This window comes from Phaseolus vulgaris, chromosome 4 (assembly GCF_000499845.2).
Source record: "Phaseolus vulgaris cultivar G19833 chromosome 4, P. vulgaris v2.0, whole genome shotgun sequence".
Lineage (NCBI taxonomy): Eukaryota > Viridiplantae > Streptophyta > Magnoliopsida > Fabales > Fabaceae > Phaseolus > Phaseolus vulgaris.
In genome coordinates this window covers 47,861,083-47,877,287 of record NC_023756.2, presented here as the reverse complement: position 1 = coordinate 47,877,287, position 16,205 = coordinate 47,861,083, and the positions used below count along the sequence as shown (strand labels likewise).

Below are 16,205 nucleotides of genomic sequence, written 5' to 3'. Positions count from 1 at the left end.
GAAAATCTGCATTTATGGTTTAGTATTTAATTTCAGCAGCCAAAATATTATTTGATATACAAAATGTGACAGTGCTGAAAAATAAAAATCAGTACATTCTTGAATTTTAAGAATGTCCAACCCATGATTTGGATCCGCCTAAATATTAAAGCAGGACATTGTTTAAGGGAAAAGTTACAAAATAACGTATTGCAGTGTGATGGAGAAATGAAATTAAAGAATCAAATGTAAATGTCAAATTGTATCTGATTAGCAATTTTTGGTTGTTTATAAATTGACAGAATTTTTACAGTTACAAATGAGCTGAGCTGAAAATTACATAGAATTGAATATGTCGTTAAAAGCACATATGTATGGAACAAGGGTTTTGTCTAAAAAAGAATCAATCAATCAAATATGAATTCACTACACAATAATATTTGTTGATATACCAAAACCCATGCTTCAAAAGTAGGAGCCATTGTGCCTCAAAATTTGCCTACACAAGACAAAATACAGAGAAACTTTGTATGCTAAATGAAGTTTTTGATTACTCAGATCTCTTTGGTTGACGCCATTGGAACAAACATTTGGACAAAGAAGTGAGGAATGAGCCTTTTGTAGGAAACCCTTTCCTTCCATACAAATGTTTTCCTCCCAAGTCTGTGAAAACTGGTGCCACGTCTTGTCTTTTTGGTAATCTCTCTATCTGAAGAATATGAATGAACCAAAAAATAAATAATTTGGTTGACAAAAAGGAATGCATAGTTCCAACCTTCCCTTCCTAGTTTCTACCATAAAAATATTAACAATACAATCTTCTATTATCATTTGAAATTTATTGAAATTCACAAGTTTCACTTCTCATTTAATTAGTTTCATTTATGATTTAATAGTTTATAATAAAAGTTAACAAATAATGTGTTAGAGAGTATGTTATGAATGGTTTTCTTGTTTACTATTTGCGCATTATAGAGTATAGTAGCATTTGGAATGGAAAGGTCAGAGTAATAATTACAACTTTTTGTGTCAAGTTGTAAAGTCAAGCAAAAGTAGAATAAAACCTTAACCAATTTACCTTGTGGATTTTTCCATCTTTCAAATAGTATATAATGCCAGACCAATTGATAGCTTGGGTAAAATGAGAACGAATTGCAGATAGAGGGTATAGAAAATTATCTACCAGCATTGCAATGAATACCTGCTCAAGAGAAAAGATAAATATGTTAATCAAATCTTACCTCTTCCCAACTATTATTTCACATTCCTTGGCATCATTAGTTTAGTATTCACTTGTTATAGTTTTTTTCACAATAAGTTCATGCACCCCTTTTATTTCATTGCAATGCCATGTTGAAATGAGTAAGATGTCTAAGATGACATCATTAATCCATCAACTTATAAAACAAGCTTGGTGAAACATTTTTTTTTTCTTTTGTTTGAGAACTTGAAGAAGTACTTACTTTACACCAATTATAAGAAGCCAGAGAAAGTGGAGTTGACTCTGGCGACAATATGTTGCAAAGTAGAACTTCTATCCTTGTCAAGTTCCACATTGAGAAAAGTGCAATAAGAGTGCATATGAGTAGGAGGCACACCATTGTTAATCCTGAGGAAAGACAAACCTTAAAGCTTAAGTTCATAAAAAAAGAATTCCTTTCATTTTTCTTCTCCCCTTCATCAACATTGTCCACTTTTCATGAATCATGACATGAGAGCATATAATATGTTTGTTGTGTTATTAAAACATAATAATCCACATAGTAGAACTATTCCTAATTCATTTCATACCTGATTTCTTTCTTTCTCTTGATCTAGAACCCCACGAGACAGAGAAGATAAGAAAATGACGGCATAAACAATAACTTAAATGAAGCACCTATATACTATGCAAGTGGTTATAATATTTGTGCAAGAGCATGCTATTTTTGTACTAAATATTGAGTCCAATCACAAGAGTTTCCTATCACTTCAGATCTATGAAAAAGTATCCCTCATTCTGTTTCACCATCCTGACCTTTTTCTGCAGGTGAAACAATACTAACAACAAAGGAAAAGTAGTGTTCTCACCAACAGAAGAGTAGTTTATCTCTTCAAGTGAATTTCCCCTAGTGTTAAATCTTACTGCTGCTGCAACATGAATCACTGCCATGCAGTATGGTGCTACAAATCCCCATGACAAATAAAAGTGAACAGCAAACAATGCACGGTTCATTATTTGGTTGACTTTGGTTACGTATGACTCCAAAACAAATGTTTGTTTCCTCAAATAATTCCAGTACCTGCACAGGTTTGAATAATTAACGGAGATATGAGCTGAAACTTTAATTTTTTGTGAGAAATAATCACAAACCTTCCAAAATTAAGATCAGTTGCAAGGGGGTGAGGAAAGACTGCAACCGGTGGAGAACTGATGAGCTTCTTGTGAGCCCCTGAAGTGGACAAAATCATGACAACAAACATGTAATTTGAGTGACCAAGAAAAATTTGATTATCACATTGTGAATTTCAAAGATATACCGGCTATGGCTGCTAGAGTCATATCATCAGAATATCCACCATCTCTAAGTCCTGAGACTACACCACAGTTGTCTTTCCTAAAGTCTTCAGAATGCATCTGGAGAAAAGCTCAACAGTAAGAATGAAAGTATTTCTATGCATAGATGAAAATAAAGGTAGAAGCTACTTGCCATCATGCACCCTCCCCACAAAAAGAATGTTTGTCCACCAGTGGCAAAGCCCATTGAACAAGGCTGTAGAACAAAATAAAAATGGGAACGAGTTGAGTAAGTAAAATATAATATTTATGTTTCAACCCGTTGCTAACATCATAAAAAGTTTCAAATTTACAATCGTAACAGCTAACTCCTAACAAACCGATGAGATATTGCTGCAGATATTAGGATTATAAATCCAAAGTTAGCTCTGTACCATATGGTATTCATAGATGCAGTAACTCCCTAGACTTCCAGATGGCAAATCAAGAGGGTATCCAGTTTGAATAAATATCTGTTAAGCATCAAAAGTTAAAAGAGTGTAACCAAATAGTTGTAGGCAAGTGTAACTGTAACTATTTCAATGAAATGTGTAACAAAAGAATCACTAGAAGAAAATTATTTTAAGTTGTACCTCAGGGTTCTTTTGCATTTCACTAACGAGTGCTCCAATTGATCCAGGATGTAGCCTAACATCATCATCTAAAAACAACACATACTTGCTGTCTTTGTGCATTGCCTCTACTCCAACCTGCCCAGGTGTAAAATGCATTAAGCAAGGGCAAACTAACAAATTAACAAGAATGAATTTTCTCTGATATTCCATATCAGTAGTAAGTAAATGTAGGTTCTTGATGTCTAACATGAAAGTTTTTATAAAATATATATATAGGTCCTTAGATGTATTTGCCATGCAAGGGTTATATAGATAATATGGTCTTTCAACAACTAGACATGGTCTACTTTACATGGTCTACTTTACATTTGAAAAATACTGGGACAACAAAGTATAAGAAAAACCCATACCAACTGATTGTGAATTTTTTGACTACAAGTTGTTGACAAACCAGCTACTATAACCCTAGCATCGACAGAACCCTGCATGAATTAAGCAGTGAGTAAGATGCAGAAAATAACAAGGCGCCAAAACAATAGAATCAAGTCTTAAAATGAGTTTAACGTGTACCTCTAAATCTGCTATTAGTTGTGATACTGCACGGTATGCAGGATCCTCTAGACTTTCAACCACCAAAAGAAATTCTAGAGGGCCACCGTAAAGAGATGTTAACTGTAAAATAACATAATCATGATAACAAAACAAATCCTTTTAAAATGAGAAGCTTGAACAGGGAAAGAGATCATCATGGAAAATACTTCATTGGGTCAAGAAGTTGCAGTGGTATGTGTTCTATACCTGAGTTTTCCAGTTATGGAGATTGTGTTCTCCAAATCCTTTTAGGGGCATAATTACTGTTACTCTAGGAAGATCAGTCTGATTGGAATGTTCAAGTTCATTAATATCATGACAGAGGAATGCAAAGTGATTGCCATTCCGCATATTTTTCTTTATTCTATTTATTTCTCGGTTCCTGCAAGACAAAAATCAAGTCCTCTAAATTTCTTTTGTACACAATGATAATTGAGTTTCCTAACTCTGTTTTACATGAGTACCTGACAAATGAAGCAAGAGCCCACCCTAAAGCAAGGAGTAAGCAAATTAAACATCCCTACATAATGAAACCTCAAATCAGGTTTGTGTGACAAAGTAGCATGGTCTATTTTTTCTTAAGAAACAACAGATGGAATACAATTTGAAGGAAAAATATGTAAATAGTTAATGACTATTCTATCAAAAGACAATATCTATAATGTTGCACGAATTACAGCATAATCCTCATATGTAGGCTTCTTACTGTTATGTTGATTGTAGAAATTATGAGAATTAATGGACTAAATGAGTTTCAATTTTCATTTCATGATCTTTCTAGAACAAACAAGATTGAAGCATGTAAATGGAATGCGATACAACATAAGATGAAGCAAATGAGAACCTGCGCCTGAACAAAAATGGCCAGAGGAGATGAGAAGTCTGTGCTGACACGGAAGAGGAAGAAATCGAGAGAGTCTAAGGAAACCATTATTGTGAATTTTTTTGTGTTTTCTGAATTTTTGTTCCTTGAGAACTCTCCGATTCCTACAACACAGAACACAGGGCGAGATGTTTTATTTAATGGAATGAGCCAAGCCTATTTCTATCTCTGCATCATCATTTGCACCACACAATAAAATTAAACACAACACCACTATTTTCTTTCTCTCTCTCTCTTTCTTCTATTTTAAGGCCCTATCTCATAGAAAGGAGAGAAGTTACCATAATAATAGCCTCAGGTATTAGATGTTTCTCAAATCCTTTTTCTTTTCTTTTGAATCAGACCTTTTTCAAATTCTTTTCCTTTTCTTCACCAAACTATTCACTAATTCACATGCTTTTTATGTCCCTTCTTTTATCATATGCTTTGCATGCCTGTATGCATGCAGGTACATTACTGGATTACTGATTTAAAATTGAGAGCAGATAAATGTTTCTATTCCTTGAAATAGAAATTTCAAAACTATGTTTAATTAAAATATTTTATTTATTGTAAATAAATTATATAATTTAAATGTAAAAGTGTTATAGTATAAAATTATATTTATTCTATATATAGTCTTTCAAACAAAACATTTTTTCAATTTCTTTTCTTTTCCAGGCTAAACTATTCACATGCCCCTTTGTTTATTAATTAGATTGCATGCATTCATACTATTGTACTTTTCTGTTTTACGTCCCATCATCATGGTATTAATATAAAAAATTTGGGACTTATATTAAAGTAACAACTTCAAGATTGCATACATTAAACTAAAATATTCCATTTATTGTAAGCAAATTATATAATTTAAATGTAAAACACACAAAAATAGTTTTAATTTGTATTTTCTTGCATTTTATTTACGTTTAAAGTGCTTAATATAGTATAAAATGCAAGAAAATACAAATTAAAATTATCACTGCACACAAAATCTGAAGGTGATAGGCAAAACTAACTTTTTTACAACTAAATTAACAAATATTTCTTCATTACTCAAATATATCTCCAAAAAATAGTAATGGAGAATTTTTCAACAGTAACATCCCTACAACAATTTTTCCGGCACACTACAACAATGTTTCCTATGCCTCAGAAGATACAAAATAAAGTAGTTCCCTAGGCTAGTGATGGAGCTTGTTCATCATCTTCAGAAGATACAGAAGAAACTCGTTCCCTAATCATGGGAAATTTATCAGGTAATTTATATAATGGCCCATCAGTTGAAGAAGTAGAACCTTGAAATGCAAGTCCTAGTGTGTATCCTAGAGCACGAGCAACTGGAACTGCCACTGCATTCCCAACTTGAATGTACCTATAACCAAAATATCAAATTATTCAAACCTCCTCCAAAACACACACACATCAAACAAATAATGCATTACCTCTCTTTGACTGGTCCAGACAACTTGTAAAAATCTGGAAAGCCTTGGAGTCGTGCATTTTCACGAATAGTCAACACTCTATCTTGTTCGGGGTGTAAAATTGCCTAAAGACAACATCATACTATACTCAACAACAGAATATGTAAAACAACCATTCTAGATTGCAAATAGATGATAACATACCTGATTGTGAGGTTCTGCTCTTGTCACAACAGTTGGAACAGTTTCATCCCACCATAACCGAGCAAAAGGTCTGAAAAAGTCACAGTACATTAATTAATGATTCAAAACATAATCTACAAAAATAAGAATATTGGAATAGAAAAGCAAGATCAAACGGGCTTAAAATTCAAATTTATAAACTTACTTCGATGAAGTTCCATTCACAAAAGACATGGCATAATCAGGAACCTGTGAAGCAACATAGATAAAAAAAAAATCAATCAGGCATTTGATTTGATAAATAAAACACCAGTTTATAGAATGAAAACATTTAATTATAAGAATGGACTCTTGAGAGTCATGTTACCAATGGTTTTCCGGAATCCAAATAAACACGTTCCATGTCAGGATCCCACTCAACCTTGTTATCATTTCCTACGCGAACACCTGGTAAATCTCTGAAACACCCACCCTGATAACAATAAAAATGTCTATTAGAGAACTGAACTTAAAATTAAGATTATATAAATAATAACAGATAAATTACAAATGACTATGAATAAAACCTTTTTTTGGGGAATCCTACACACACGCTGGTAATCATCCGCATTCAATTCCAGGGGACGATGATCATAAAGCAAAGCCTTCGATGATTTTATTCTACTTTGGATCCCTAACATTTCTGCATAATATATCATAATCAACTCGTATGTTAACAACTTTAGTGACAAAGGAAGCAGCCTGAGAAGCAATACAAAGAAATTGAAAAGATAACATAGAAAAGTCTCTATGCCTGAAGCTCCAACAAAGAAAAGTCTCTATGCAGACTTTAATTGGAGTGTCATACATTATAGATTAGATGCATAATAATGTATTACCACTTTTGGATGATCTAATGAATTGTTGGAACTCTGTTTCAGCAGGTTTGCAATATTCCATTTCATCCCGACGTTCACTGTTCTGAACCTGAACATCGATAAAATTTACTACAATAAACTAACACAATAAGGATATATAAGGTTTGGGAAAAATTGCAACAATAACTTTAAAGTATACCGGAGGAAGGTCAGAAATGGCATCTTTTAATAAAAGCTTTTTCTGTAGTTGAACCTGATGTCCTTCATCGTAAGCTACTGTATTTGTCTGCAAGCAAGATAGTAGAACAAATTTAGTGAATAAAAGCATGCAAGTTCAAATAGTAGTCTTCAACCATAATATACTCTAAAGCTAGAGTAATTGATAATTACGTACCTCAAACTCCAAGGGAATAACACCCCTCACAATAACATCGTGAGTTGGAAGTGGAAATTGAGGCAATTTCTGCATCGCATAAGAAAATATGACTTTAACACAAGTCATGCACCGACAGGTAAAATTGAATAAAACATAGTTAACTATTAATCACCTGAGAAGGTGCAGCCCCCCATAAGAACATGCGCAAACGGAACTGAGGAAGCCCATAAGCACCTGCAGCCATAATTCCCAGACGCGCTTGATAATTCATTTGAAGGAGACGACCCAGGGCATATCTCCCAAGAAAGCCTTCCGCAAATTTTACGATATCAACCACATTTTCCATTAATGTAAATTTGGGCTTAAGGTATTGAACAATATCCATAAAAACAACCAGCTGTTTGTTCTTCTCGTCATCCAAAGGATTCTCTCTGTTCCTGAACCGGTTGAAACCACTGATACCTTGACAAGGAGGTCCACCACATATCACGTCAACACCTCCCTATGCAACAACAGCAACAAACATAATAATCACACTGAATTTTTAAATGCATTTCTTAGAGAAATAATACAAAAACTCAATTGGAACTTACTGGCAAAGGCAATATCTTTGAATTGATGCCTTGAGTGACAAATTCCTTAATCTTGTCCTTGCAATTACTGTTGAAGATATAATATTTAAATCAGCAAATAATTATTCCATACAGGAATATAATGAATCTAGCATAGCAACAAAAACATTAGTAGGAATTATAACTTACTATCATTGATCAAAAAATAACACAATAAATTTAAAAGAGATAGCATTTATTAAATGCTAATGGAAAAAATTAGCAAAAACAAGTTTGTAAAATACTTCAACATACCTTAGGCCTTCAATTGGTTCCCAAGAATCCTCCTCAGGTCCATAACCCTTCCACTGAACCTAAAAAGCAAAACCAATGTAACCAAGTTTAGCTGACAGAGAAGAAGTTACAATAACAACCTGAGAAGAACAAATACTAGTGGCAAAAGGACTACCTTAAAGTATAACCCTTGCTCCTTTTTTTTATTTGGATCACCATAACAGACAGCAAGAATTTTAGAAACTTCAAATATTTCATCATCTTCATCATCAGTTCCATCTTCCTTAACCTCTTCAGCATCATCTTCATCCACCTCACTAAAAAGATCCACATATTTCTCATGTGACACCTTGTTTTCAACTAGAGCAAAGTAACTGCATAATTTCTGCCACTCCTTCAGTAATGAAAGAAAACTTTCTGCTGATTCATTTCTAACCTGATTAGAGTACACAGTCAAGATAATCAGTTCAAAATAATAAGGAACCCATTAAAACATACAATTTGAAAATCACCTGCTCATTTGAAAATTAAAATTACCTCAGTTTCAGGATGATTTAGTTTAAGACATTCACAAGCATGTTTGTTCAAGTCCACAGCCCATCTCTATTAGGAAAAAAGAAACAGTATCAACAAAGATACAGCTAAAATAAAACAAATTCAAAAAATTATTTTAATAAAAACAAGCAAAAAAACTCACAGTAACAAGATTCACGCCAGACAAATTGCCACCAAGGCACAAACCAGTTGACATTGCTCCACAACCACAATATAAATCTAGTAATGTCATCTCCAGGTCTTTATTCTCATCAGGAAGGTAGGCATCCTTAGGTTGGGAGTCTACCTCACACTTTTCAACTCCATTAGTATCACAAGATATTGTAGAACAAGTCTCACTACCAGTTTCACCATTTTCTGAGAGAAAGGGTTTATATCAAAAGTGAGATGTCATTAAAAAAATTACTAGGATTAAAGATGTAAATAGATAAAATGAAACCTGATGGTAAGCTAACAAAGGTGGAGTATGGCAGAAGATACTGTGTATCACAATAGTAATCACAAGGTGGAATAGTTTCCTTCTTTACATTTAAATCCATCTGTAATTGAAGTAGATTGTTAAAAAAGTCAACAAATAAATATTATTAATATTACAATAAAAAAAAATAAGAAGGTATGCAAAATGTATAATCCAGCAGCACATTTACATTTAATGGTAATCTTGCAATGTTAAGCTTTGCAACTAGACAATCCAATGGGTTGTCATCTTGAACTTCAGAAAAGAAAACTCGCTTGGGTTCAATAAGATATGCAAGCTTTTTAATTACCTGAAAAGTAAACAGATAATAAAAGACTATCATCAGCTAATAATTGCCAACAAACATCACATCAAATAAAATCATAAAACAAGAACAAACTACAACTCACAGTGTCTTTGGCCCTATAGTACCATTGTGCGGTAAAATACAGTGACCCATCAATGCTCTCAAATAGTTCAACAATTTTACAAATGTAATTGTCTTCTCCTTCATCTGCCTAATATAAAATAAGAAAGTATACAACACATTTTCAAAACTACCCAAAGAATGTATTTAAAGAAAAGAAAAAAACTCAGAATTTACAACTGGTCCAAACTCACTTTAACATGGGCATCATCGAAAAGTTTGTAAATAGTACATCCATCAACCTCTGCCTCAAGGTAGTGATGTCGAGCTTGATGAATTTCCTCATCTTCATCTTGGTTTCTACACATACAAGGTAAAAAAAAACAACTTCATTAGAATTTGAACAAAACTGTTCAATGATCCAAGTAAAGGAAAGCAATAAAAAAAATCACTAGATTTTGAACAAAACTAAGTGTTCCAACTAAAAGAGAAACTATAAATTATAAAAAATATGGACAATAACCAAAGTCCAAACATTCAACATACCTGTTTGATTTAGACCCCGTCGATGGCTTCTTTTCCTAAAAGAACAAACCAAAAATAAAAACTATAAGTAGGAAGTTGTGTATGCTGTAATAAATAATTCACTAGATATACTACAAATTTCTTAGAACAACAAATGGCTTCTTTTCCTAAAAGAACAAACCAAAAATAAAAACTATAAGTAGGAAGTTGTGTATGCTGTAATAAATAATTCACTAGATATACTACAAATTTCTTAGAACAACAAAAAGATCATACAAGTCGCTTGTCTTTAAAATCACTATAATGCTCCTGAAATTAATTAGCGGCACACAATAATGAATGTTATATGAATAATGAATTAACAATGATAACATAATCAACAATGTACACAAATTATTGCTATCAAAATTATTCCAACATTATTTTTAAATTACAATACCAAGTTCATAAGCAGATCAATATGAAAATAATAAGAGAAGAAAAAACTAACTAAAAGTGTAAAGAGCCTCCATTGCAACATAACTTCAATACAACATATAATAAATAATATATTTAATTATTTTATTTTCAATAATAAATAAAATCCCTTAAAATAATATATATATATATATATATATACTTATAAAAAAATTGTAAGAATATAAAAAATATATAAACACATAGAGTCAACCATGCTTATGTTTCTCCTAATAAAAATATAATAACAATATAAATTAGCACAAACACAATACATTACACGATGTTAATTTATAAAAAAATACATAAAATCTGAATAAGTTTGACATTTACTCTAAATAATTAAAAATAATGTTAATATTTTAGTAAGCAATCATTATTAATTATTAGTAGAAATATATGTGCCTACAAATATATTCACTTGTTTTCCCATAAATAATTTTTTTGAAATATTAAAATTATAACATTGTGTTTGTAAAATATAATTATAAAATAAATGATTATTACTAATTTTTATAATTTCATTTTGAATATTGTTTTAATCAAGTAACTAATTGAATTTTAAAAATAATTAAAGAAACTAGAGAATAAAGTAGTTAAAAGAGTTAAAAAAATTATTATGAAATTTAAAAGGTAAAACAGTAATAATTTTGTAAAAAAATGTATATGAGTATTGCCTCTATTAATATGCATGTGTACATGTGTTATTATAATAATAAATATAATTTAAACTTTTGATAAAATTTTAATTACAATGAACAATAATTACCAAAACATAAATGAATTATAATAAAACTGATAACATAATCTACAATGATAACATAAAAAAAAAAACAATTTTTAAAACTGCTTTATTAATTGAATAATTTACAAATTAAAATAAATAAACGCCAACCACAAAGAGATACGTATGAAAGGGATAGAGAGTGTGGTGAAAGATCATCTTAAACCTAAATGAACCTGGTACAAATAAAACTCTAAACATGTTTAAAAAAGAGCCAGAAAACCTAAAATTACACAACTAAGAAATAACATAGACAACAGTGATTTTGTTTTAAAAACTCATTTTAAAAAACAATGAAGTTGCATTAAACACCAACATTTATCACTGATCTTGCTTAAATGAAACAATTAAGACTATTCTCATGTTCACAAAAATTATCACTTATCTCCCTTATATGAAATATTTAAGACTATTAGGTGTCTACAGACTCTAAATATTAATAAAACAATTTCACATTGGCCAATTGAACCACAATTCAACAAACTCAGAACTTGACGCACTAACAACCAAAATTCTCAAAAATTCTGTTCTTCAGTTAACAGAAAATAGAATTACCTTTTCCTGGTATCGTTTGGGCCAGCGCCGCCGCGCTTCCTCCTCAGGAATTGGCTCTCCAATGAATCTCGTGTTGGATGCTTGAGAGTCAGGTGTTGACGGTGTGACGTCCATGAAAGTTGACGCCTCTTCCTTGATGGCAGAGGAAGGGACAGGGACATTCTTGCGCTCGGATTTGACAGGAGTGGGAGAAGCAGCGGGAGTGGTGGAGGAACGGGTGTGGCGCTTGAGGGAGGGGGCGGTGGTGGAAGGAGAGGATGAAGACTTTGCTTTGCGCTTGGTGGACATGGCGGAGACGGTGGCGGAATGTAGCGGAAAGGGATCGGTGTTTGTTAATTAGGGATTGATTTGAAGAAGACGAGTGAAAAGAAGACGTAAAAAGGGAAGTATTTATACGCGTAGAATTGGAGGTGAAATATTTGAAAAGCGAAAAATTGAGCGGGAAAATGAAAGTGGAAGGGTGTGATGAAACACGTTTTGGCTCTGCGCCGTTTCTGAACGTAACTTAGTTTCCTTAATGATAATGGGTGCTATTGGGAACGGAACTACGAAGTTCTTTCTAATTGGGCTTTTCCAATTGGGCTTTGTCTATTGGGCTGTTCGGCTTAAGTTATTTTTTATGTTTAAGTGGAGACTGTTTCTTCCTGCACCTCCACACCTTCTTCTTTCACCTCCATAAGTTTCTAAATTTCCAAAAATACCCCTTTATAATATTCCAGATTACGTAATCCGGAAGTCATTTTTTAAATTTGTAATTAGCTACCGGATTACATAATCCGGAAGTCATTTTTCAGATGCATGATTATTCTCCAGATTACATAATCCGGAAGTCTTATTTGACTTCCGGATTATGTAATCTGGAATTCTTTTTTCAAATGAGTTTCTGAATTACATAATCCGAAAACTACTATATGGGGATGACACAAGAAGGAAAAAAATGTATTTTCATGTTGTGTATAGAGGTGGCAGGAGAAGATATGGAGGTGCAGGAAGAAACAGTCTTAAGTGGATGCAAATTCTTCTTTCACCTTGCCAATTTGAATCTAGAGTCTATTGTCTTCCAAATTTTCTAAAATTACTCTATTTTTAGATTTGAAAGTTTGGAATTCAAAAACTTCAAAAACTATAATTCGAAAATCAAAGTCTCATCTCAAAAAAGTAAATTCAGGATGTAAAAATACATTTTGTAAGAGAAAATTCAAGACAAAATCTGAAAATGCATTTTGAAAAAAAATCAGAATTCAAAAGTATGTTCCAAAAATTCAAATCCAGAGATGTATTCCAAAAAAGGATTGTGGAAGTATTTTTTTTATCCGTGCCCTTTTTCATTTAAGGTTGTTTTCGTCATTTTATATGGGGTATTTTTGTGTTCGGGTTCAAATTGATATGGTGCAAGAATAATTTGCCTTGAATGCAAGGCAAGGCAAACTCTCCTTGCACCTCCGTTGCTTCTTCATGTACTTTCATATAATTTTAAAATTCTAAACATACTCTTGTCAATTGTCAATATATGTTAGGTTTTTTTGTCTTTTTGGGTGAGTTGTTGTTGATTTTGTGGAAGACTTGTTCTTCATTGTGTTTTGGTGGTGGTTGTGGTACGTTTTAGTTGGTGGTGGTGAAGGTGAAAGAGGGTGATTAAGGAAAGTTTTCATTCATGTTTAACTTTCTCGTATTTTTTTCATTTTTACGTATGTACCAGATTGAGCAAATTGGATTATATAATTCGATAGACAAACTTAAATCTGATGTTAGCTTTCAGTTTGTACAATCCGATTTTTACATTTCAAATGGGAGGTATTACGGATTGCTCAATCCGATACACGCACAAAAATGAAAAACTCATACACAATGACTACATCAACATCTCTCTTACCAAGTTGAACAACTAAAGGACTAAGAACTTGCATACCTTTTCGAATAAGTTTATGGGAAGGGAACTCGTTATCCTAATGGAAGGAATCATCAATGTCAGATTACTCTCTTCCTGAACCATCCTCAAAAGCTTATCCAATATCACCTTCCCAAATTCACAAATGGATTGTACAATTCGATAGGTAACCCCAGACCCGATGTCAGTTTTCGGTTTGTAATTTGGTATTTACATTTCAAAGGATAAGTTTGAAATTTTAAAATTATATGAAAGTGCAAAAAAAATCAATGGAGGTGCATGGAGAATTTGCCCAAGGCAATTGCTTTCCACACATGATGTTTTTTTTTATAGAGTGTATTTTAACTTTTAAGAATTAAATATAAATAATATATTATTCATAACATTATTCATTCTCATATACTTCTAGAAACTATTCAACAAAGAAATTCAATCTCACACCTCCTCGTAATAACAGAAAAACATATTTAAATGTTCAAATTTATTATCTCCCGATATTTTAGTTTCAACTTTAATAGAGTTGTTATTTAGATAACCTATTTCAAATTCCCATTAATGCAAAACAATGTTTTACACAAAAGCTATATAAACAGCTAAAAACCACAATGCATTTAATTATAACATTAATAATCTGAACTTTTACTTCATACACCCCCACACTCTGCCCTACACCCACATCAACCATGTCTAATATTAAATTTATTCATCGAAAATAATAAGTATTTAAAATATGTCTATTTTCTATAATGCAGTGTATAATTCACAATTTGAATTACATTTCCAAAATATATTTTAAATTTATAACTATATTAAAAAATTAGTCTGCATAAATTTAAATTACAGTTTTATATTTTAAAACCATAACTTTAAATTGTATTATAAATAATCTTTTTTTTACTTAGTTCCTTTTTTTATGTTATGAAATATTTGATTTCATTGTTATAACTACAAAATTTACATTACAAAACAGTGACATTACGAATTATAGAATTATATATACAATTAATATTTTTTTTATAGTGAATTCCATAATCTGAATATAATAATAAATCAAATTATTTTTCTAACCTAAATTTAACAAAACAAAAAATCTGAGAATAATGGAAAAAAAAAATGTTTGAAAAGGAAATTGCTTTTGAATTGCTTCTCTATTTCGCTTCTTCTTCTTCATCAGACCAAACCCTAGGCAGAGAAATTTCTGCAACTACGCACGCGCGTGCACCTCACGCACCAAAGCAAACCCTAGATTAACAGAGAAACCCCATGGGAACACCGGAGACGTCGCGGGAACCGTGCCCCGATCGCATCCTCGACGATATCGGCGGCGCGTTTGGCATGGGAGCGGTGGGTGGTTCCGCCTTCCATTTCCTCAAGGGTCTCTACAACTCACCCAAGGGTAATCGCTTTATCGGCGCCACCCAGGCGGTGCGCCTCAACGCCCCACGCGTCGGCGGCAGCTTCGCCGTCTGGGGCGGCCTCTTCTCGGCCTTCGACTGCACCATGGTCTACACGCGCCAGAAGGAGGACCCCTGGAACTCCATCGTTGCGGGGGCCGCCACCGGCGGTTTCCTCGCCATGCGCCAGGGCCTCCCCGCCTCCGCTCGCGCCGCCGCCTTCGGCGGCATCCTCCTCGCCCTCATAGAGGGCGCCGGGATCATGCTCAACAAGTTCCTCAGCGCGCAGCAGCCTATGCCCATCATGATGGACGAGCCGCAGCCGCCGCCACCGGAGGCGGCGGCGCCGGGGTGGATCGGTGGGTTGTTCGGCGGAGGGAAGAAAGACGAAGCTTCCACCTCCGGTGGAAGTGAAACGAAGATTCTTGAGAGTTTTGATGCACCCCCTGTGCCCAATTTTGAATATAAGTAAGCAATGAGGTTTGGTCTATAGGGACATGTGATTTGAGTTGAGAAGTTACTATTGATTTCGTTATTGAAAGTTCTATCATACAATGATTTTGGTACTTGTTTTTCTCAGAATAATGTGTAATGTAAGTGTAGTGGTAGGCTTTCATCATATTTATCTTTGTATTTTCTTAATCTATATTGGAATACTTTAAATGTTACCAGATAGAACTACTAGTGTAACAATGGTGGTTTTGTTTTGAATGCTTAACTTTAAATGAAAATAGAAGTTCTTCACAGATTGAGTGAGGGTCCTGTTTTATGATTTTTGGTTTGGTTGGGGGAAGAAGACATTTTCGTATACCTTCCCACAAGTGACAAATACTCATCAGAATGGGACAACACCTCATTCTTCAATATTCAATATTTTGTATTTAGATTTTTATGGTTTCTTTTTGTGTCCATATGTTCCTGGATTTTAGTTTTTTGTCATGACATGTTCGTGTTAGATTTTTTATGTTCTGCATATATTAGTATTTGTTCACGCCT

At 33.1% G+C, this 16,205-nt stretch overlaps 3 protein-coding genes across 3 annotated transcripts; 1 reads left to right on the top strand and 2 right to left on the bottom strand.

The window, feature by feature from the left end:
• Positions 1-304: 304 nt before the first annotated feature.
• Positions 305-4,755, bottom strand: LOC137838185 (uncharacterized). Its single transcript, XM_068647436.1, has 14 exons — positions 4,526-4,755; positions 4,146-4,201; positions 3,889-4,063; positions 3,661-3,762; positions 3,501-3,572; positions 3,109-3,225; positions 2,911-2,988; positions 2,670-2,732; positions 2,500-2,596; positions 2,333-2,411; positions 2,050-2,261; positions 1,443-1,588; positions 1,058-1,180; positions 305-688 (listed from the first exon to the last, which is right to left on the bottom strand). Exons 1-14 carry the CDS (start codon positions 4,610-4,612, stop codon positions 530-532), a joined length of 1,566 nt encoding a protein of 521 aa, XP_068503537.1. The 5' UTR covers positions 4,613-4,755; the 3' UTR covers positions 305-529.
• An 822-nt stretch (positions 4,756-5,577) lies between these two features.
• On the bottom strand, positions 5,578-12,456 carry LOC137838184 (DNA (cytosine-5)-methyltransferase CMT3-like). The gene is made up of 21 exons (XM_068647435.1): positions 11,928-12,456; positions 10,154-10,188; positions 9,862-9,967; positions 9,651-9,758; positions 9,431-9,550; positions 9,223-9,322; positions 8,926-9,140; positions 8,766-8,831; positions 8,404-8,664; positions 8,250-8,308; positions 7,977-8,043; positions 7,556-7,885; positions 7,402-7,470; positions 7,207-7,293; positions 7,029-7,116; positions 6,717-6,832; positions 6,518-6,622; positions 6,356-6,399; positions 6,172-6,241; positions 5,989-6,092; positions 5,578-5,918 (listed from the first exon to the last, which is right to left on the bottom strand). Exons 1-21 carry the CDS (start codon positions 12,213-12,215, stop codon positions 5,723-5,725), a joined length of 2,634 nt encoding a protein of 877 aa, XP_068503536.1. The 5' UTR covers positions 12,216-12,456; the 3' UTR covers positions 5,578-5,722.
• A 2,502-nt stretch (positions 12,457-14,958) lies between these two features.
• On the top strand, positions 14,959-15,955 carry LOC137838183 (mitochondrial import inner membrane translocase subunit TIM17-2-like). Its single transcript, XM_068647434.1, has one exon. It carries the CDS (start codon positions 15,079-15,081, stop codon positions 15,679-15,681), a length of 603 nt encoding a protein of 200 aa, XP_068503535.1. The 5' UTR covers positions 14,959-15,078; the 3' UTR covers positions 15,682-15,955.
• Positions 15,956-16,205: the final 250 nt, after the last annotated feature.